The following is a 22,994-nucleotide window of genomic DNA, read 5'->3' as shown; positions in this document are numbered from 1 at the left end:
GCGGGTGGGGGCAGTCATGCAGAACTGAGCCCTTAACCTGTAGGATCTGATGCTAAGTCCAGGTAAACAGTGTCCGAAATGAACTGAATTGTAGGATATCCAGCAGGTTGAAGAATTGCTTGGTGTGGGAAAAACCCCACATAACTGGCATGAGAAGTGTTGAGAGTAAAGGAGAAAAACAGAGTTTTCCATTACTGTTAGTTATTCAACTTTATATTGGGTAACAAAGAAAATTTCCACAAAATTAGAATTTAGGGCTACTGATTGTAGATTTCTCTAGCTTCATATAATATGTACACTACAAGTATATCTAAAATAGTTAATAGGTGAAACCATCAACCATTAAACAGTCAATTAGTAGCCTGAAAAATATCCTGAGAGAATGTGCTTAGGGATTTTGCTAGAATGATGAGACCTATTTCCTGCCCCCAGTCCCTCACACTCCAGAAGTGATACACAAGTAAATAGTTAAAATTCAAGGTGAGGGGCTTCCCTGGTGGCGCAGTGGTTGAGAGTCCACCTGCCGATGCAGGGGACACTGGTTCGTGCCCCGGTCCAGGAGGATCCCATATGCCGCGGAGCGGCTGGGCCCGTGAGCCATGGCCGCTGAGCCTGCGCGTCTGGAGCCTGTGCTCCGCAACGGGAGAGGCCACAACAGTGAGAGGCCCGCGTTCCGCAAAAAAAAAAAAAAAAAAAAAAAAAAAATTCAAGATGGTAAGTACTACAAAGGGGTATGTACCACACAGTAGTGTCAAAGAAAGAAACAAGAAGTCCTCATAAATTGTGATATCTGAGTATCTTAAAGTGTGAGTAAGAATTTAACAATTTTAAGAAAGGTTATTTCAGAGAATAGTATGCACAAAGGCTTGAAGGCATGACACAGCTTGGCATGTTTGAGGAATTGCAAATAATTTGGTGTGGCTGGGTTATAAAATAGTGATAAAGGAACAGCAGGAACTGAGACTGGAGATGCGGGCAGGAGCCAGACTGAAAGTCCTGTAAAGCCACCGTAAGGACTTTGGACTTTATGCTGGGAAATGATGACAATTGGATTTTGGAAAGATTTTTCTGACTGTAGTGAGAAAAATGGATTGGATTGGATTGCAAGGAGGACTAAGTACAGTGAGACAAATTAGAAAGCAACTGCATTCATTCAGGGAAAAAAAAAGGCAACTCCAACAAAGGCAATGCCCAGCGAGATAGGAAGGAGGGATCATGTTCAAAATATATTAAAGATATAGAATAATGTGACAGTGAAGGAGTGAAGGAAAGAGAGAGGCATACAAGATGATAAAGAATTTTTTCAGATGAGTATATGAAAGGTAGAGTCAATCTTTTAGCATGTAAGATACTGAAAAAGAAACAGCTTTGAGAGAAAGCAAAGTGTGTTAAATTTTAGCTTGAGCTTCACACTCAAGAGGGAAAAAAAAATCCTCTTTGGGGCTGCCAGCAATATTGCTCATGCATTATTTATTAATTTAACTCCAGTACAGACTGGAGCATGCTCTTCTCCGGCTCATTTTAAGATAATTTTTTTCAGAAAAAAATAACTAGTTATTAGCTATCTTAGGATGCATTCAAATGTGTCTTAAGAAAATATTCAAAGTTTTAGAAAAATACTGATATTTGTAGAACACGTTAGAATTCTTAAAGAACAGACTTTTCTAGGAAGTAAATCAGTGAATTCTAATCTTGAACCTTCCACATTAATCTTCTAAATTCAAGAATCTTAGGTTTTCTTTCTATTCAAACTTACACTGTTGTCGATTTCCCCACACCTCCTTGTATCAAATACCAGGCCTTTTTTTCTACAGGCAGCTGGGTTAAGAGTAAGATCTCTAAAGCCCAACTGCAGAGTTTCAGATTCCAGCCCAATCACTCATTACTTTTGAAATTAGGAAAAGTTACTTGACTCCTTAGGCTTCCATTTCCTCATTTGTACAAGGAGAAAATACTACTACAGACCTCATAGGTTACTGTGGGAATCAAGCATGTTAAAACACAGTGTCAGTCTTTTAGTGAGCACTCAGTAAGTTATTAGAGCTTATCAGCAGTACTGCGTCCCTTTTTCCTACTTCCTTTATATTTCTCTTTTGCAGTAGGGCTAAACAGTGTTTGTTTACAAGGCAGGTTAGATAGGCAATATCACCATGACGATGCCTTCAGTTCTGTGGTGTTTAATGACTGTGAAGCATAAGAATCCAGATAAGTCCTGGGATACCTGACTGCGTTGGACAAGAATGAGAAGTTTATGAAAAATACGACTCTTTACCTCAGCCACCCCCTCTTGCTCTACTATAAATGCAACTGACCCCTAATTTTCAGAAAGTGGCTCCAGATGAGCACCCTTAGATGTTATTCTCCTGTCTTTTATTCCCTAGCTTTGTGAGGTGACTGCTGATTTACTACTGTCTGGTAATGTCTGGAATTCCAGACTCCCCAGGATAGCACTACTTTCAAATTACTTTCCATGTTTTAATACTTGTTTACTGTTTCTGTTCATCAGGAGGTGATTTAAAAAGCTAAAAATAAAGCAGCATCCAATGAATGCTACAGTCCTATTTACTGAGAAGAGTTAACAGGAAGCAAGCAACCTGTGACACATTAATAAACATATGATCGCCCTGGGGGAAATTAGACACTCTCAAAGTGAAGAGTCCCATCCACCATCATTAAATTTGCAGCATGACTGCTATGGCACTGTGGCTCTCTGCAGTCGGGGAAATACAGTGGAATGGGGTAAATGGGGAAAGAATGCTCCTCCAGGATTTACGGTAAAAATCATCAGCACATATCTACTCAGCTTCTATTGTTTTAAAAGATGAGCTGCAATCTAGACAAAAGTTAAATCATGACTGCTGGTTCCAACGTTTATAAAATGGGTAGAGAGAGACAGGATATTACAGGTATGTGGACAAAACAGTTGTTCATAATTGAGAGTCAATACTCATCTTTTCCAGTGAAGAAATGATATTAATGTGAAATTTTTTCAAAACCTAGTTTTCTCTGGCAAGGGTAACCCTGCAGGACACACCAAGTACACAAAATGTATTGTACAAACAGTTTAGAGAGAGTTACTTCTTTCAGCCTCCTGAGGTTACAGCAAAGGGACCCAAAGCCTAAAGAAGACAATTATTTATTTTTTTTGAAGTCAATGATTTGTCTAAGTTCTACTAATTGGTGGCAGAAATGGGATTAGAACATATATCTCCTAACTTCTAATTCATTGGTCTCTTCTGTATACTACTGAAGATAAGTAGTGCTGGGTTAGCACACATAAACTATATATACATTGTTTAAAACAAAAGAAAGTTACCTACTCTTAGCCCTGATTTTATATTATTTTATATTCTAGAATAGATGCCTACTGGAGAAAGGCAGAACACGCCCTAACTTAGATTTCTTTGAAAAGTTAGGTCCTTAATCTCCCAAACATCTAATAAAGAATAAGATGGAGCAAGCAGCAGGTATTAAAGAAATATCATGGCTTCTTCAGCTCTTTCTACTACACACTTTCTACATATATATACACATACTTGTAAAAGAAATGGCTTCTGAAAGGACTGGCTTAGGGCCCTGTCTTATAAGGAAGAAGGAAATCTAGCCTTAAGTCCAGTGCAAATACTGGGGATTAACAAATATTTTGGAACATAATCAAGAAGTAAATCTATGACACAAAAAATAAAGTTAGAATACTTTCTGTAAGTAGTCTCTGGAAGTCAGTACAGTGTATCAAAGTTCTCCATAGGTTCCTTAGTGGTGTGTTACTTTGAAAAAGTGAAAGATTCTGAACTGGCATGCATGGGAGCTACCAGAGATTTTATAATTTATCTTTTGAAGGATGACAACATCACGCAGCTACAGATCGAGGTGTGGAAATTTGGGTAGTGCAGGCAGGGGGTAAGAAAGAAAAATATATGGGGGAAGAGAAATTTTGTATATTGCCTGATTAGCTATAGAGTAAAATAAAAGCCATGTTATGCCATACCTAAGGGTAGCACAGTTTCAATCATTCTGTAATCACACCCCCATGAATGATAATCCATAGTATTCAGTGTTTCTCTCCACTCAAACAGAATTACCAGTAACATGACTGTTAAATATGTCCTCTAACAGCGGCGCCACGAAACACTTGACCTGTATATTCTGTTAATTTCCTGGTCCCTAGGGGAAATAATAACATTTCCATAATGTTTGGAAATCTCTTCCCACTTAGGAAGTGCTGAGAAAGACAGGGATTTGATCAACGTTTTTTAAGGATTAAGTTGTTTTAGGCTTCTATGTTTTACATGGTTTACTCTAACAGTCACTGGTCTTTTTTCAAGTCATAATCTTTTGTACATAATTTTTTTGTGTGAAAACAAAAGCACAGAGTATTCTTGAAGTGTTACAAACGCTTGGGCACTGAAAAGCAGCACAGAGGGATGGAAGATCTGAAAGTTCAGTTACCACAGAATGGAGCAGAACTCCATTGTTTGGAAGGTGACTACTTAACCATAAATTTGACTGTACTGTTTAATCATTCGTTGTGAAAATAAAATGTTGGAAATCACAAATGTCAGGGTTAGGGCTTCCCTGGTGGCGCAGTGGTTGAGAGTCTGCCTGCCGTTGTAGGGGACATGGGTTCGTGCCCCGGTCCGGGAAGATCCCACATGCCACGGAGCAGCTGGGCCCGTGAGCCGTGGCCGCTGAGCCTGCGCGTCCGGAGCCTGTGCTCCACAACGGGAGAGGCCACAACGGTGAGAGGCCCGCGTATGGCAAAAAAAAAAAAAAAAAGTCAGGGTTAGATTGTGGAGGGAACCTCTTACAGTTTGTTAAGCCTTAAACATACTTTGATAGTTTATTTCTAATCTTAAAGCCTTCCAATTTTTCTATCTGTAATTTTTTTCTATCAGTCCTTATGGTGATGCCTGAAGCTATGTGTGTGGCCCCTCTATCTTATCTTCCTTACACACACTATGCTTCCAGCTACTGACACTAAATGTGAAATTTGTTTGGATTAGGTTTTCTTTTCAGAAGAGCTCTGGAGGACCTATTGATTTAACTGTGGTTGAAATCAGTGCTTCTGAAAAGATTAGAGTAAGAACACTGAGCAATTGATAAGACCTAAAAATGCCAATTTATTGTCTTCTTGTTTGAAATTCTTTCTTAATAATTTAACCTGTAAGTTGAACTTCATCCTCAATCTTCTACTAACTATAAATTCAAAATAATTATCTCCCACTTTTTGACAGAAAATGAATAATATAATTTTATCATTTTAATTTTTCTAGCCTAGTATTCCTGGAATATTAGACTTGAGGAGGCCTCAGTGTATGAAATTCTAGTCTAGTATTTCTCCACCTGAGTTATTCTTGGGCACGAGAACTTTCAAACTTCACCACTATAGACCCCAAGGTCTCCTTCTAGACCTCTTCTGGAGGGAAAGAAAGAGAGAGAGATTAAACAAACAAACAAACAAACAAACAAACATGGCACTGAAGGAAACTGAGGCTCAGGAAGTGGTCTCAAGGTCATATAAATGACAAATTTCTTCAGAGAAGCTATGGCTGACCTCCTCTATCACCATCCATCTTATCTCTGTTTATTTTCTTCATAACAATCTCAATTTGTAATTACCTGTTTTCCCTTATTTTGCTGCCTCCGCTGTTAATATGTATTCTTCTCATAAGAGGTAAAATGAGAGAGTTAGCTGTATGCTGTTTGAATTCTTAAAGGCATATATTTTTAACAAGGTAAAATTCACGCAACATAAAATTAACTGTTTGAAAGTGCACAGTGAAGTGTCATTTACTACATCCATAATGTTGTGCAGCCATCACCTCTATCTTATTCTAAGACATTTTCATCATTCCAAAAGGAAATCCATACCCATTAGCAATTACTAGCCATTTCTCCATCCCCATAGCCCCTGACAACCACCAATCTGCTTTCTGTCTTTATGGATTTGCTTACTTGGAATATTTCATATAAAAGAAATCGTACAATATGTGGACTTTTGTGTCTGGTTTCTTTCACTTAGCATAATATGTTCAAGGTTCATTCCTGCTACCGTATGTATCTGTACTTCATTCCTTTTTTTGGCTTAATAATAGCCTACTGTATGGATATATCATATTTAGTTTCTTGGTATATAAGCTGATGAACATTTGGGTTTGTTTCCACATTTTGGCTATTAAGAATAATGCTGCTATGAACATTCACCTACAAGTATTTGTTTGAGTGTCTTCCTTCAGTACTTTTGGGTGCATACTTAGAAGTGGAAATGTTGAGTCATATGGTTATTCTATGCTTAACTTTTAAATGATTCAGGCACTTTTCAAAAAAAAATCTCTTATACTCTTTCTCCCTTTCTGAACACTCCAGTTTCTTCTGACACATGGAGAATAATCCATTATAAGAATTTATTCAGTGATGGCCAATGGAGCATAAGGACTTAAGAAGCCTAACGATTTCCCTAAGTGTCTTGTACAGTGCCAGGCATATAACAGGCACTCTCAATAAACATTTGTTAAATGAATGCATGAATGAATGAACTATTAGTTAATGGCTACGAAGTTCTGATTTACATTTATTTTTTTGCTTAATCCCTCTAAACAACCCTCACCTACATCCTACTGCACTACTTTTCCCTCCTCTCCCTGTATGCTTCTTCGACATAGCACACACTTCTTGACAGTGGATGTAGTAAGCAAATGTCTCTTCCAGGCCAGGCAAAAACTATAACACAGCTATAAAGACTTCCTGGCAATGAATAGCTACTTGCAACCACCTGATTATCTCTTCCCACCCTGCATACAACAGACCTTCTTTTCAGCGTAGTTGACCTTCTTGATTTGAAAGATATCCCACTACTGGGCATATACCCTGAGAAAACCATAATTCTAAAAGAGTCATGTACCACAATGTTCACTGAAGCTCTATTTACAATAGCCAGGACATGGAAGCAACCTAAATGTCCATCAACAGAGGAATGGATAAAGAAGATGTGGTACATATATACAATGGAATACTACTCAGCCATAAAAAGGAACAAATTGGGTCATTTGTAGAGACGTGGATGGACCTAGAGACTGTCATATGGCGTGAAGTAAGTCAGAAAGAGAAAAATAGATATCGTATATTAACACATATATGTGGAATCTGAAAAAATTGGTATAGACGATCTTATTTACAAAGCAGAAATAGAGACACAGATGTAGAGAACAAACGTATGGATACCAAGGGGGAAAGAGGGGGTGGGATGAATTGGGAGATGGGGATTGACATATACACACTATTGATACTACGTATAAAATAGATAACTAATGAGAACTACTTTATAGCACAGGGAACTGTACTCAATGCTCTGTGGTGACCTAACTAGGAAGGAAATCCAAGGAAGATTTACGTATACATATATCTCCTCTTTGCTGTACAGAAGAAACTAACACAACATTGTAAAGCAACTATACTCCAAAAAAATTAAAAACAAAAAACCCAATACTGTATTGTATACTTGAAAGTTGCTAAGAGAGTAGATCCTAGATGTTCTCACAAGAGAAAAAAAAGAAAAGAAGTTAAATATGTGAAGTGATGGATGTGTTAACTAATCATACTGTGGTAATTATTTCACAGTCTGTCTGTATATCAAACTCTCACGCTGTACACCTTAAACTAACACAATGCTATGTGTCAACTGTATCTCAATAAACCTGGAAGAAAATAAAAAAGATAAATAAATTTTTAAAAAAAGAAACATAAAGGAAAGATAAGGGAACAGAAGAATAAATGTGTGAGCCACATTTGTGTCAGTTGCAAATCACTTTTTTCTCTCCAAGCATCACACAGGCAGTTTTTTCTAACGTGATTATAATAGTTCTTGTACTATTAAATCTTGCTCCTAGAATGCTGTGGAAAAGTGGTGAACCAGGATCCAGACACATGGTTAATCCTGCACCCCACCTCTCATTTTGCAATGAAAATTCCAGGGAAACTTCCAATAGAGTAAAAGAAAGTCTACACTGATCTTTAAAGAAGACAGAGAACTACCAGAGTTTGCTGAAATTTACCCATGTACAAATAGATTTTTCAGAGTTATATCAATTTTCTGAAATTTAAAAACATATCAATACTTTTTCCGCTACTGTGTGTAAACCAAATCTTGACAATGTCAGCAAATAGCTGCTATAAATCAGTGATTTTTTTTCTACGAATACTTCTCTAAATATTTTTGGAATATAATAATGGCATACGTTTTATTCATTTTTACTTTGCAGGTCAGTATTTCCTGACTATAGCTTTGCTCTCCTTGACTTCAAAATAAAAATATAAGTGATAAGTAAAATTAACTGTGAAGATGGTAAATAAACTTAGTGATAATGGGCATTTATATTGTATACTTAACTACATATAGGAGACAAAAACTGAATCTATTCCATAAAATCGACCAAGGTGCATATTTCCAGACTCTGGAGACTGGTGTAATTTTGAAGACACAGTGTTTACTGAAATTCGCAGTCAGAGTTCTCATGTAGAGTGACTTCTTTGAACTTAGCATATTTAGAAAGTGGCCCAACTTCTACAGACACAAAGAAGATAGAACAGTGTATCTTTATCCGGGAAAACTATTCCTCACTCAAGAAAGGTTTGGGGGAAATGGAAACGGAAGCTAGATAGTCTCCTTGAAGAAGAGATTGCAGCCACCTTCCTGAATTTACATGTTCATAGCACCGAGTGCTCCAATTTGAAGATAACATGTGAGATCTTGCCTGCTTTTCCATCGCTTTCTAATGTCATATTTTTCAAGTCTTTCCCCTCCTTTTCTCTTGTTATGGTTTGAGGCAGTTTCATTCTATGTAAATTCAGCATATTGCCTCTTAAACTTCTCATAGCAAAGGCAAGTCATTTCACAGAAACAAAACAAAACCATTAAGCCCAGCAGGGGACACTCAACATAATACAGGAATTAATATATTAACTATCATTTATTAGAAGAGTGGATTAAATATCATTTATTGAGCATTTAAAATGCATTCATTCAGTCAATACATATTTATTGAGCAAAGACTATGTGCTTGGCCCAGCTGGGGATAAAGGAGTGAATATACAAAATATTTGGTTTTACGACACTTATATTCTACTGAGAGGAAATGGTGGGGGAAAGAACACTGCACAAAAAGCTTTATACAATACTACTTCACACCCATTATGATAACTATTAAAAAAAAAAGGAAAACACGTTTTGGCGAATATATGAAGTTGGAACCCTTGTGCATTACTGGTGGGAATGTAAAATAGTGCAGCTGCTATGGAGAAACAGTTTGGAGGTTCTTCAAAAAGTTAAACAAAGAATTACCATATGATCCAGCAATGCCACTCCTAGTTATATACTTAAAAGAATTGAAAGCAGAGATGTATACAGATACTTGTACAACAATGTTCATAACAGCATTACTCACAATAGCCAAAAGGTGCAAACAACTCAAATGTCCACCAAAAGATGAAGAAATAAACAAAACATGGTATATACATACAATATCATTTGGACTTTAAAAGAATGAAATTCTGATACTTGTTACAACATGGAAGAAGCCTGAAAACATTATGCTAAGTGAAATAAGTCAAGACACAAAAGGACAAATATTGTATGACTCCATTTATATAATATACCTAGAATAGGAAAATTCCTAGAGATAAAATTAGAATAGCAGTTACCCTGTGCTGCGGTGGGGAGGAAGGAATGGGCAATTACTGCTTAATGGGTACAGAGTTTCTGTCTGGGATGATGAAAAATATCTAGAAATGGATAGTGGTGATGATTGAGCAACACTGTGAATGTAATTAATGCCGCTAAATTGTACAATTAAAAATAGTTAAAATGGTAAATTTTATGTTATGTATATTTTACCACAATAAAAAATTAAATTTTACATTTTATATGGGAGAATATTATGATATGTGAATTATATCTCAATAAAGCTATCGTTTTTAAAAATCTTTATATGCATTATCTCATTTAATCTCCCTCTATATAATCTCATTTAACCCTCACTTTAAATACCAACTCTCCGTTGTGTCCTGTATTTCTATCTCCAGCTCTCACCTCTATCTGAACTCTAGATTTATATATCCAGTTGCCTATTTATCATACTCAATTGAAATCTAAAAAATTTCTTTAGATCTAACATGACCCACAAATAAATCTTTACTTCTACCCTCAAATCTACTCTTACCCTAGTCTCCCCTGTCTCACTGATAAACACACCATTCACCTAGTTGCTCAAGCAAAATAGCTAGAAGCCTTTTGAAACATTAGTCTTATCCCAATGGAACTACTGTGATGCCAGTGAGGGGGTGCTCAAAAATTAAGGTAAATATTATCTCAATGCAATTTTGAATAAAATCAAATGAATACAAAAAATCCATGAAAATAAAGGCTTATAATTCTTTAGTATACCACTCTATTTTATATCTATCCTATCAATTATCACTAATTGATATTTTCCTGATTTTATTTCTTTATATAGGTATATATTTTCCCTTCCATACAGTGTAAGTACCATGGGAAAGGAAGTCTTATCAGCTTGTTTACCACTTTATCCCATAAATATGCCCTCCATTTCCCAGGCTCTCCTGCCAACTGACTTCCAGGTTGGATTTTTCTGAGAGGATCTGTTGTTTCAGCTTCTGAGTTTGCTAACACCACTTCCTTCCTTTCTTCTTCCCTTCAGACACAGGGGTGGTTGCTAACCCCTGGACTGCCTATGTCCCACCATTTCAGTTCTTCTAACATATTTATAACCCATTTACCACATTAAATTCTCCCTACTGAACTGCTTATAAAGAATTTGCTTTAGCTGACTAGATCCTGGCCTATACAGTGATTTAGGAAACAAATATCCGAGTGCTTAATCTACATTATACGTAAATTCCTACAAGTCTCCCAGGAGGTTAAAAAAAAAAAGAGGTAAACAAATTATATTTCTACATTTGCAAATATTACATATAACACACTTTAAACATGGTACATTTAATAAATTAAGCTGCTTTTGCATTTTCCTATGATGAAAGTCTTTTATTTCTATATCGAAAACAAAAATGGGGGGGGGAGAACAGAATTAAACTGTGAGTTAATTTAATTTAAAGGCAAAATTAGATGTTTTTGGGAAGAGACTTTTTTATTCTATATAATTTATGCACATTTCACAGTTGGTTTCTTTTCAATACTTTTTAGGCAATTTTAGTATCAATTCCAGTCAACTGCAATTTTTAGATTTTTCTGACTAGAAATAAGAGCCATCAATCTGAATCACCTACAATTCACTTAAAGAACAAATGGTTTAAATAGGCCATTTTCAGAGAAAAGAAAATGGGCTAATGATTTGTATATCTTCATAAATATAAACATGGTAGAACGTGACAATTATACTACGGATCCTTGTCAAGAAAGAATACAGGAATAAAATACTTTACACTCGGGTGGGCAGAATGTAATGCCATGGAGTGATATTAGAGATATAATTAAAAGTTAAAAGCAAAATATGAATGGGTCGCATCTTTATCAAAATGTGATAAAGAATACAAAAAGAAGAGGACATTTGCAAGGGCAGAAGAATCTACTAACAAGCTGTGTGATCATGGACAAATAACTTATCTTCCCTGAACTTCAGTTACCTGATCATAAAATTATAAGGATACTTAACCTCATAGAGTTGTTGTGAGAAGTAAATAACATCCTGATATAAAAACACTTCCTAATGGACAAACTGTTACATAGTATGTTTTATTGATGTTACCATTTTCTGCTCTGATGGTTTAACGGCTTAGATTGTCAACCTCACTGCATCTCTTGAATCTTCACACTTATGCCTGATGTTCTTCCACATCCTCTTCATTCTTCATAATATTTTCACTACTGGTTAAATATGGAATTTATATCAAGGTCACCACTTTTTAAAAGCTTAAGCTCCTTTCCAGCAGCAACTCATAAAAGAGATAAATCCTATAGCTCTTTATATTTAATCTCCTTATCCTACTGCAAATATAGCCCTCCTCCAATTCTGTTCTCCAGATCCAACTTTTCATTTTTATAGAAAGGCTCAATATGAATAGAACACTCTTTCTGGGAGTGAAGGCTCATACATTTTGATATTAAGTTACACTTGCCTCATATTATCGCCAGAAAGAGCTGTCATTGATGTGAAGGCCTCCCTAGATGCAGCAGTAGGGAGATAAATGAATGAATGAATGAATGAATGAATAAATAAATAAATAAATCACCACATCACCATGAATGAGGGCTTGTTATTAGGTCTGCTCTCTTAGTTTTAGAGGAATGAATCACCAAGGGGATTCTAGAACTGGATAGTTAAATATTTGCAGATGTCAACGTAGAACAGACATTTTGAAATTCAGTATTTTCATTAGTATGGGTCATATGTAAAACACTTATCCCTAGTCAGAGGGGAGGTGGAATAATTACACAGGATACTTTGTAACAGTCAGCTGTCAAAATACTTTTCTGCCAATACTATAAGATTATCTCTCATGTTCTTCTCACATGAAACAACTGTTACAAAGTACTGAAAATGGCTCTACTGTATACATGATTTCCAGCCACAAAATCTGCTTTTTCCTTAAAAGTCCATTATGATAATAGCAAGCAAGAAAACAAAAGGGAGAGAGAACTCTTATGGAATGGAGGAATTCAACCATGTTATATTCAGTCTTATCAGGATGCAGGGTTTTCCCAAATTATTCTTCATACATACATGAAGAATATCATAATGATTAACTAGACATCTTTTCCTTGAGTGCTTTCTCAAAGCTACAATTTATGTAACAGCACTGTAATCATTCCCACTCTCAAAACCCTTCTGTTCACTAGCCTATTGAATACAACAGTAATTGACCACCTTGGTGACTAATTTGCAAAAGCTATTACATTGCTTCTGGCTTCTAGTTTTCTTTATTAATATGGATTTATTTGGTATCCAAATTGTACAAAGCATCGCTACATAATTTGACTTTGCATTTACTGATGTTTTTATTTACCATTTATTAAGTCTATAATGTATAAAGCACATAACATGAATAAGTTATTAATCTGAATTGTGGCTTTGGGTATGTTAGTTTCTCATTTGTCGAATAAAAGTCTACATGAGGGCTTACATCCTTTCCCAAAATTCCAAAATAATATTATTGATAATATCATTATGCACGTTATATTTCCCTGATCTATGGGTGCATTATTGACAGATTTTACACAGAGATATTCTATGTTCATGTGCATGTGTGTGTGTCCTCTATATCTACCTATGATTTACCTCTTTCCCTTCACTAATAAAAATGTTTCAGTGGTAGTGTGAACTATTCTCCTCACTTTCTCAACACAGGCCCATCCCTTTCTCTACTATGGTCTGAGTTTCTTCACTAGTATTTCTCAGAAAATGTTGTTACTAGAGTTGTCAATAACCTGGCTTTCCTCCGTTATCTGGGTTGAGCACAATATGAAATTTTAATTTTATTTATGTCCATTCATCTTGAGTTTTTATCAGAGCATATTTTCCTTTTGTGCCTCGATTCATTTTCTCATTTCCCCTTAAATACCGGGATTTCCTTAGGTTTTTGTCCATTTTATTTGTTTCCTCTTGAGCACTTTTATGTTAGCTATTCAGAATGAAAAATTGCTGCACCCCACTGATGGGTCCAGTTGTGTGCTAATGGTGTACAAAATAACAGGGTAAATGTGGCACTTTTTAAAAAAAATTGAAAAGTATGTAAATTGTTAATGAGTAAAAGCCAGTGGTGAAAAATCCCCACCTATGAGCCCCAGCCACCCTGAAGCCAATCCTGGGGGGCAAATCCTATCACTAGGTTCTTCGTTATCCACAGGAATTGGACCAATTAACACCCTCAACAACAGCGTCTGAGAGGGCCTGTTTCCTCATACCATTAGCTAACATGGTAAGCTATGAAGTGTTTTCATCTCTGGCAATCTAATAGGTAAAGATATGGTCTTTTATTTTTGTCTTAACTTGCAATTCTATTAATTGTGAGGTTGAAGATTTTTTCATATACTTAAATAGCTTTTGTATTCCTTATTTTGTGACCTGTCATCTTGACATTTTACTTCTCCTGGGTTAATGATCTTATTTTTATTAATTTGCAAGAGATTCTGAGGTCAAACTCTAAGATGGGAAATACTGAGAAATGATTTGAGACCAGGTATATTAGAGCACTGGTTACTGGGAAATCAAAAGAAAGGGGTATAGAAAAAGCACAGGACCAGAGGTGTTCATCCCTTCTTAGGAAGAGTGAGGTACCTTCGAGAGGAAACATGAGCTTCTAAGACTTAGTGGTGAAGGGAAAAAAGGAACTGACTGCAGGTAAAGGGCTCTAATGAACGAAGACTGTGACAAAGAATCAGAAGAAATTAAGACTTGTGAAAAAATGTAAAATTTGTTAAAAATACCACCACAACCACCAACATTAACAATAATACAATCTATGTATCGTAATGGCAGCAAAAGGAGGTGACCTTAAAATATGAAATCAAGTAAGCCATGCAATCTCCCTACCCTACCCACTTCAAAGTGTCTTCTTTTGCTGGTTCGGGGGAAAAAAGGCCAAAAAATGAGAATCGATTCAGCAGCTGAAACCATTGCAGAACACATCTGCACACGTCCAAATCCACACTTGCACAAAGCAGAGGAAAAATTTAACTTGACACTCCAACAGGAATTTTATACTTAAATAAGCATTGCAGATTGGAATCATAAACTTCTTTTTTTAACTTCAAAGACAAAAGAACAAACAACATGAAGTATGAAACATGAGCTGGTCAAACTCAGGAGAAACGGAATAAATGAGGATTAAATTACAAAGTACCTATGATAGGCAGAATTGCTAAAATGGCCAGTGAAATATGGCCCACTCTAAATCTCAGAACATATGAAAACAATGAGTTACCACTCCTGTCATTATAGTACGTTATGTGGCACCATAACTTAAAATAGGGACTATTATCCTGGATTATCCACATGGGCCCTTAGAAGCATAGAATCTTCTCCAGCTGGTGACAGAAGAGGAAGTCAGAGGTGCGAAAAGCATAAACAGGATTCAATATGCAATCACTGGCTTGAGTATGTAGGAAGACACTTGCCAAAGAATGGGAGCAACTTTTTTTTTTTTTTTTTTTGCAGTATGCGGGCCTCTCACTGTTGTGGTCTCTCCCGTTGCGGAGCACAGGCTCCTGACGCGCAAGTTCAGCGGCCATGGCTCACCGGCCCAGCCGCTCCGCGGCATGTGGTATCTTCCCAGACCGGGGCACAAACCCGCGTCCCCTGCATTTGCAGGCGGACTCTCAACCACTGCGCCACCAGGGAAGCCCAGGAGCAACTTTTAACAGCTGAGAGTGGCCCCTGACAGACAACTGGCAAAAAAAAAAAAAAAAGGAAATTTAATCCTATAACCACATCTGACTTTGACCAACTACTTGAATGAGCTTACAAGTGGATTGTTCTCCAGATCCTCCAGTTAAGAAGCCTAGCCCAGGCAAATTTGATTTTGGACTTCTGAGACCCTAAACTGACACTGCTCTGTGTTCTGACTTGCAGAACTATGAGGGGGAAAACAAACAAACAAAAAAAAGGTGTTGTTTTAAGCCACCAAGTTCGTGGTAACTTGTTATAGCAGCAATACAAAACGAATACAGTTCCGGAGAGAGAAGAGGTATATCCACAATTAACATAAGATCATAAAGGATAGAATAGAAAAGAGCCACGAAAATAAAGTAATACAAAAAGCTTTAGAAATAATATGATAGAAAAGGCAGCAAGAGGGCTTCCCTGGTGGTGCAGTGGTTGAGAGTCCGCCTGCCGATGCAGGGGACACGGGTTTGTGCCCCGGTCCGGGAAGATCCCACATGCCGCGCGGAGCGGCTGTGCCCGTGAGCCATGGCCGCTGAGCCTGCGCGTCCGGAGCCTGGGCTCCGCAACGGAAGAGGCCACAACAGAGGCCCACGTACCGCAAAAATAAAAACAAACAAAAAAAAAGGCAGGAAGAAATTATCCGACATACTTATAAGTGAAATCCTTGAAGGGAAAAAAGCAAATCAAAGAAACAGAAGAAACATTTTCAGACAATAATTCAAGAAAACTTTGCTGAAATAAAAGTTCTGAATTTACATATTAAAAAAGTAATAACACTGCCTCGATTCCTAAAAAACATTTTTTGCGTTTACCTTGCACAACTGCACAGACTGGATATGGACGCCTGGCCCGACTCTCCAGTAGGAAGTACAGGTAGGAGAACACGAAATGCAGGCCAAAGGACAGCCCACTGCACAGGCACGCACAGCACGCAGGTGCACGCACAGTACGCAGGCGCACGCACAGTACACAGGCGCACGGAAACTCGTCAAACCCCCACGTCGACTTCCGGCTTAGTCAGGATCAAGGACGCAAGGCGAGGCCAGACCTATCTCAGAGGCTGCCGCCCCTATAGATACAGGTATTTTCAGAAACTCACAAGAATTTTGTGTAGCACTTCCTTGGAGGCGGGTTTCTTGGTGTCCGTACTGAAGTTAGGCTGGTAGTTCCACTGTGGAGTTGGGGCAGCTTGCAAAACTACACATTCCTTTTGAAAGACGCGATTTTCACCCGCTTCGTCAATAACACTTAACGTTTTCTCTTCTTTTAGGGCCCCGATTTTGTACCAAAATGCAACAATCTCTAGAAAGAGCTTTGGATCGTGCAGAGTATGTCATTGCAAGTGCCCAACAGAGACCTCCAAAAAGGCAATACTCATCTAATGGGGAAAAGTCTCTGTATGAAAAACTTTATGACATTTATGTTGAAGAATGTGAAAAGGAGCCTGGGGTTACGGAGGAATTAAGAAGCAACGTGAACCTGTTAGAGAAGCTTCTTAGGAGAGAGTCGTTGCCGTGTTTGGTGGTCAACCTGTACCCAGGAAACGAGGGCTATTCGCTGATGCTCAAGGGGGAAAATGGATCATCTGCAGAGACCATTCGACTGCCCTATGAAGAAGGGGAATTGCTCGAATACTTGGATGCAGAAGAATTACCTCCTGTTTTGGTGGATTTCCTGGAAAAGTCTCAGGTTAACGTTTTTTATTGTGGGTGTGTCATAGCAGAAATACGGGACTACAGGCAGTCCAGTGACAGGGAGCCTCCCCATTACCAAAGCAGGCATATTCTCTTACGTCCCACGATGCAGACTTTAGCCTGTGATGTAGAGGCCATAGCCAGCGATAACCAGAATTGGACCCAGGAGGACAAACTTTTGCTTGAGAGCCAACTGATCTTAGCTACAGCTGAACCACTGTGTCTAGACCCTTCTATATCAGTAGTCTGCACTGCAAACAGACTGCTCTATAACAAACAAAAGATGAACACTCTTCCCATGAAAAGGAACTTCAAGAGGTACTCTATGGCCTCTCTGAATCGGCAGCAGGAGCTGTCTCGTCCCCCTCCTCCTGAGCTAAGAGCCCTGACTTCCTGCAAAAGAATAAGAGGAAGTAAAACAGGTGGGAATTATGGCCTCAAAACGTTTAAAGCAGGAAGTTGTGTAGATGTGTGGAAACAGACACCCTGTGACTTAGCTGTACCTTCTGAAGTGGACATGGAGAAATATGCTAAAAGGAAGAAATCTGTCAAATATGATGACTCACAATCAACAGTCTGGCCAACCCATGAGGTACAAGATGGTTCTGTATTTGGGTGTGAAGAGGGCAGTCAGTCCCAGACAACTAAGCTGACCTTGCAGTCGCTTAATGATCCACTTATCTCTGGAAAAAGGAGCTCCCATAAAAAAGTCAGACGTGAGAGACAGCTGTCTCCCCCGCAATCCTCCACAGATGAACATTTCTATAGTTTCGTGCCAGGGCCAAAGACTGATGTGGGGAGGGTGGTCAGTCAGTCCAAGGAATTGGTCCAAAAGAGCGCCCAGTGTCCAGTGCAGGTATCACACAGCTCCAGTGACTCAGCTGGTCTCAGGCAACCTTCTCCAGGGAAAGCACCAGAACAGCCTAAGACTGGGTCAGTTCAGTCTTCAGTGCCAGACAAGGGAGCCAAACATCCACCTCCACCCATCACACTTCCCTTGAAATCAGGAAGGAGCTCCAGTGGTGACAGTTTCACTTCACAGCAGGCAAGCAGCTCTCATAAATCTTCATCTCCTGCCTCTGCTCCTAAGCCACCAAGTCCTTCCCAGAAATTCTCTGCGGAGGTGAATCGAGTTAGCTTGCTTCCTGCCACAGCCCTGTCCACTGCGGGCTCATCACAAAGGACCCAAGTTTTGGCCATATCATCTGGCCTGAATATCATCGGAGTGGTGTACGCTGGTCAAGGATGCCAGGCCTCGGGGAGAGGCTCCAAGCCCATGCAAGACTCTACCACCAGGGCCACAGCTCCTGCAGGAATCATGTTCCATCAACTGCCCACGTGGATCAAGCCTGGCCCCCTGCCCACAGGGATCAGACCTGGCCACCTGTCTACAGGGAGCAAGCCCGGCCCCTTGCCCAGAGGAATCAGGCTTGACCACCAACCAACAGGGATCAAGCCCAGCCCCCTGCCCACAGGGATCAGACCTGGCCACCTGTCTACAGGGAGCAAGCCCGGCCTCCCGCCTGGAGGAATCACTCTTGGCCACCAACCAACAGGGATCAAGCCTGGCCCCCTGCCCACAGGGATCAGACCTGGCCACCTGTCTACAGGGATCAAGCCTAGCCCCCTGCCTGGAGGAATCACTCTTGGCCACCAACCAACAGGGATCAAGCCTGGCCCCCTGCCCACAGGGATCAGACCTGGCCACCTGTCTACAGGGAGCAAGCCCAGCCCCTTGCCCGGAGGAATCAGGCTTGACCACCAACCAACAGGGATCAAGCCCAGCCCCCTGTCTACAGGGATCAGACCTGGCCACCTGTCTACAGGGAGCAAGCCCGGCCTCCTGCCTGGAGGAATCACTCTTGGCCACCAACCAACAGGGATCAAGCCTGGCCCCCTACCCACAGGGATCAGACCTGGCCACCTGTCTACAGGGATCAAGCCTAGCCCCCTGCCTGGAGGAATCACTCTTGGCCACCAACCAACAGGAATCAAGCCTGACGCCCTGCCCACAGGGATCAGACCTGGCCACCTGTCTACAGAAAGCAAGCCCAGCCCCTTGCCCAGAGGAATCAGGCTTGACCACCAACCAACAGGGATCAAGCCCAGCCCCCTGTCTACAGGGATCAAGCCTAGCCCCCTGCCTGGAGGAATCACTCTTGGCCACCAACCAACAAGGATCAAGACTGGCCAGCAGCCTGCAGGCGCTCAGCCACCAAATGTGCTGCTTGCTGCACCACCGGCTCCTTCTCAAGGATGTGTTCAATTTATTGTTAAAAATGCTCCCAGTCTCAGGCCCTTAGCTCTACTCCAGCTTCCACCAAGCTTACTCATTTTGAACACCCAGCAGCAGTGCTTCTGCCACCCGATTCCACAGCAACAACTTCAACAACCCGCAACTTCACATCCTCAGCAGCCAGTGCCACAGGCTCCTGCACAAAGTTCGGTCAGTCAGAGAACAGACTTACCTGCTCAGCAAGCGACGGCCATTAACCTCAATAAAGTGGAGGGTTTTCTGCAGCCCCAGGTAGATGTGTTGTCTCAGCTGGGCTCTACCCAGAGCCACCCAGGGCCAAACCTCCCTCAGCAGGGATCTCAGCTCTCCTCTGCCTTGCAGCTGCAGCCACAGCCTCAGCCAATACAGTTCAGAACCTTGCAGCCCTTAGTGGCTGTGACAAGAGTAACAGCCCAGACAGCTCAGCCCCTTCCACCTAGTGAGCATACAGCAAGCCAGTCAGAAGGTAAAATGAAGAGAAGCAGACCAACCCCTCCAAAGCCCTGAGTCTTGCATTACTTTTTAATCTTTTTTAAAACAACACAAGAGTATTGGATCAAAGGGTTTCTAAGTTTTCACTCCATTTTGGTGTTTAATGTCTCAGTATTTTACATTGGCAGGTGTACAAATTACACAAAAGCACAACTCTATGCGTTTTTTTTTTTTTAAATGGAAATGATTTACTGAAAAACAAAAAATGGGCTATGGTGCTAACCACCATGTCAGAATCCCACCTCTGCAATTTACTGACCTCAAGCCTATTGCCTGACTTCTCTGAATCTCCATTTCCTTGTTTATAAACCTGTAAATAGTTATATCTACTTCTTAAGTGTATTGTCAGGGTTAATGTAAGATATATTAAATACTGAAATTCAAGTTAACTTTAAATTAATAAAATATTAAATATTTGAAAGAAATAAGCATAAGTACTTAAGCTGAAAATAAACTATCGTAATAATATTAGTGCAAATGATAGTTTTGTTACATTATATAAAAGTCAACTTTATGATCAATGGCAAATATGCCATAGATGTTTAATTCCTCAAAAAAAACCCCACACACCAGACTTAAAAATAAGCAAAAATAGGGGCTTCCCTGGTGGCGCAGTGGTTGAGAATCTGCCTGCCAATGAAGGGGACACGGGTTCAAGCCCTGGTCTGGGAAGATCCCACATGCCACGGGGCAACTGGGCCCGTGAGCCACAACTACTGAGCCTGCGCGTCTGGAGCCTGTGCTCCGCAACGAGAGGCCGTGACAGTGAGAGGCCCGTGCACCGCGATGAAGAGTGGCCCCCGTTCGCTGCAACTAGAGAAAGCCCTCGCACAGAAATGAAGACTCAACACAACCAAAAATAAATAAATAAAAATAAATAAATAAGCAAAAAAATATATATTTATATATGCATTTCTTAGGTTTTCCAATTAAATATATGTAATTAAATATTTATTATATATTCCTTAGGTTTTCAAATTATATCTTTATTATTATATATTATCATATGTTTATTCTTTAGGTTCCTTATATTTATATATTCCTTATTTCTTTTTTTTTAAATTTATTTGTTTAGTTATTTATCTATTTATTTATTTTTGGTTGCTTTGGGTCTTCGTTGCTGAGTGCGGGCTCTCTCTAGTTCCAGTGAACGGGGGCCACTCCTCGCTGTGGTGCATGGGCTTCTCATTGTGGTGGCTTCTCTTGCTGCAGAGCATGGGCTCTAGGCACACGGGCTTCAGTAGTTGTGGCACGAGGGCTTCAGTAGTTGTGGCTCGCGGGGTCTAGAACACAGGCTCAGTAGTTGTGGCACACGGGCCCGGTTGCTCCGCGGCATGTGGGATCCTCCCGGCAGGGCTACCCATGTCCCCTGCATTGGCAGGCAGATTCTTAACTGCTGCACCATCAGGGAAGCCCTCCTTATTTCTTATAGTTGTATATTTCTTAGGTTTTCAAATCACCTATAAATAATTAAATATATTATTATATATTCCTTAGGTTTTCAAATTATACATATAGGTAAAGATTTTAATCCTTTCTTAATAAACAGTAGCTTTTTACTCTAACTAGATGCACTACATGGTGAGTTCTCTCTCTGTCTGATAAATCTAAATGAATTAGGCATTTGTAATTCATTCTTCAGTAATTGAGGGACGATTTGGATATATAACTCAATATCATTTGCCAGACAATATTCTTCAAATGTATTATTCATGTGGTGCTTATTATTTTGCAAACACTTCATAGTATACAAATGCACCTGCTGTCTGCCATTCATCTTGCTCCTCTATTCTGTCTCAATTATTTTGTCTCCATCAGACAGGATAATAATCACAAGAGAGACAGGGTAAAAGTTTCTTGACTTGTAACAGATGAGTGAATAAAAAATAAGTTTAGATAAACTGAAAAAAATGACAACAGGGAATTATAGGGGAAAGAATGAATAATTGTGATATGAAGATATCTTTAAATATATATGCTAATTGAAAAAATTATTTCTGTAGCTCCTAAACAATATATTTTAGGATAACAATGTAAGGTAAGAAACTAAATGACTAGTTCAAACAACCTCCCCCAAAAAACCCTGAGTAAATTCATACATGTGGAAAATACTTTTAAAATATTTTATATGTAAGTGTAAAGATTTATATCACTCAAAAATATCATCTTCCTGATTTTCTGGAAGGTTGCTTGAAAAGAATGGAATATTTGAAAATATCAGAAAAATATATTTGTTAACAGTTATTTTTGTTGAAAGACTTAATTTTATTGTAATGATATTTGCTATTTGAGACATCCCCTTGGATGACTGGTAAACATCTTTCATTTAACATGTCCAAATATGATGACATTCATCTTTTTCCTGATCCTATTAGAACCTTTACTGTTTGGTGTTAGAATAATTCACAAAGTAACTGAATTAATTACCAAGTAATTTTAAATAACTTAAAAAATAGAAAATCTATCTGCATACCCTTCTTATCCCTGTTTCTACTCTAACTTTGAGGGATGCCTAGAGAAATTCTCAGGCTTCCTCCTTAATAGCTGAACAATCACCCACCTTGAATGAGTCCTGACACTAGCAAATGGATTAATGATAAAATATTTTCATCTGTGACATTTCTGACCAAGTCACACTCCTTTGCTTAATATCCTTCCCTGAATCTGCACACTCTGTGGAATCAAATTCAAACTATTTTGTTTAGCTATACAAGGTCTTTTTAGACCAGGATTTGTCTTGTATCTCTTTCCCAATCTCCTACCACTTCCCCATTCACATCTGTGGCTTTGGCAGTACTTAACACTTGGTGCTCCCAATGTGCCGTGTCATCCTCACCTCCATGTGTTGGTGGAGACCCTCAAGCAGGAACTCCTTCCCATTCTCTGCTCATAGCTTAGTACTCAGCCTAAGTACCACCAATCTGGATCTGGGTCTACTTCCATATCATCCTTTATTACAGCACAGTTCAAACGATTTCACAGGATTATTTGTGAATCAAATATGGTAGTAAATATTAAAAAAGAATTGAAAAGGTAAATTAATATAAACATCCTTTTCAAATTTTTGTTTATTTTTTCAAACATAGATTGTATGACTTTGCATTTACTTATATAGCATTA

At 39.1% G+C, this 22,994-nt stretch overlaps 2 protein-coding genes across 2 annotated transcripts in view; one reads left to right on the top strand and one right to left on the bottom strand.

Moving 5' to 3' along the window:
- IL1RAPL1 (interleukin 1 receptor accessory protein like 1) overlaps positions 1-22,994 on the bottom strand; it is a gene marked incomplete at both ends in the record, with an annotated part of 1,110,009 nt that overhangs the window by 567,260 nt on the left and 519,755 nt on the right. The window lies entirely within an intron of this gene.
- LOC309977983 (transcription factor SPT20 homolog) lies at positions 16,704-19,889 on the top strand (the record flags this gene model as incomplete). The annotated part of the gene is made up of 1 exon (XM_082864358.1): positions 16,704-19,889. The coding sequence occupies one exon, from the start codon at positions 16,704-16,706 to the stop codon at positions 19,887-19,889; it is 3,186 nt and encodes a 1,061-aa protein (XP_082720484.1).

This window comes from Leucopleurus acutus (genome assembly GCF_964270905.1).
Source record: "Leucopleurus acutus genome assembly, chromosome: X".
NCBI classification, from domain to species: Eukaryota; Metazoa; Chordata; class Mammalia; order Artiodactyla; family Delphinidae; genus Leucopleurus; species Leucopleurus acutus.
Note: the sequence above shows the minus strand (reverse complement) of the source record. Positions and strands in the feature narration are given on the sequence as shown.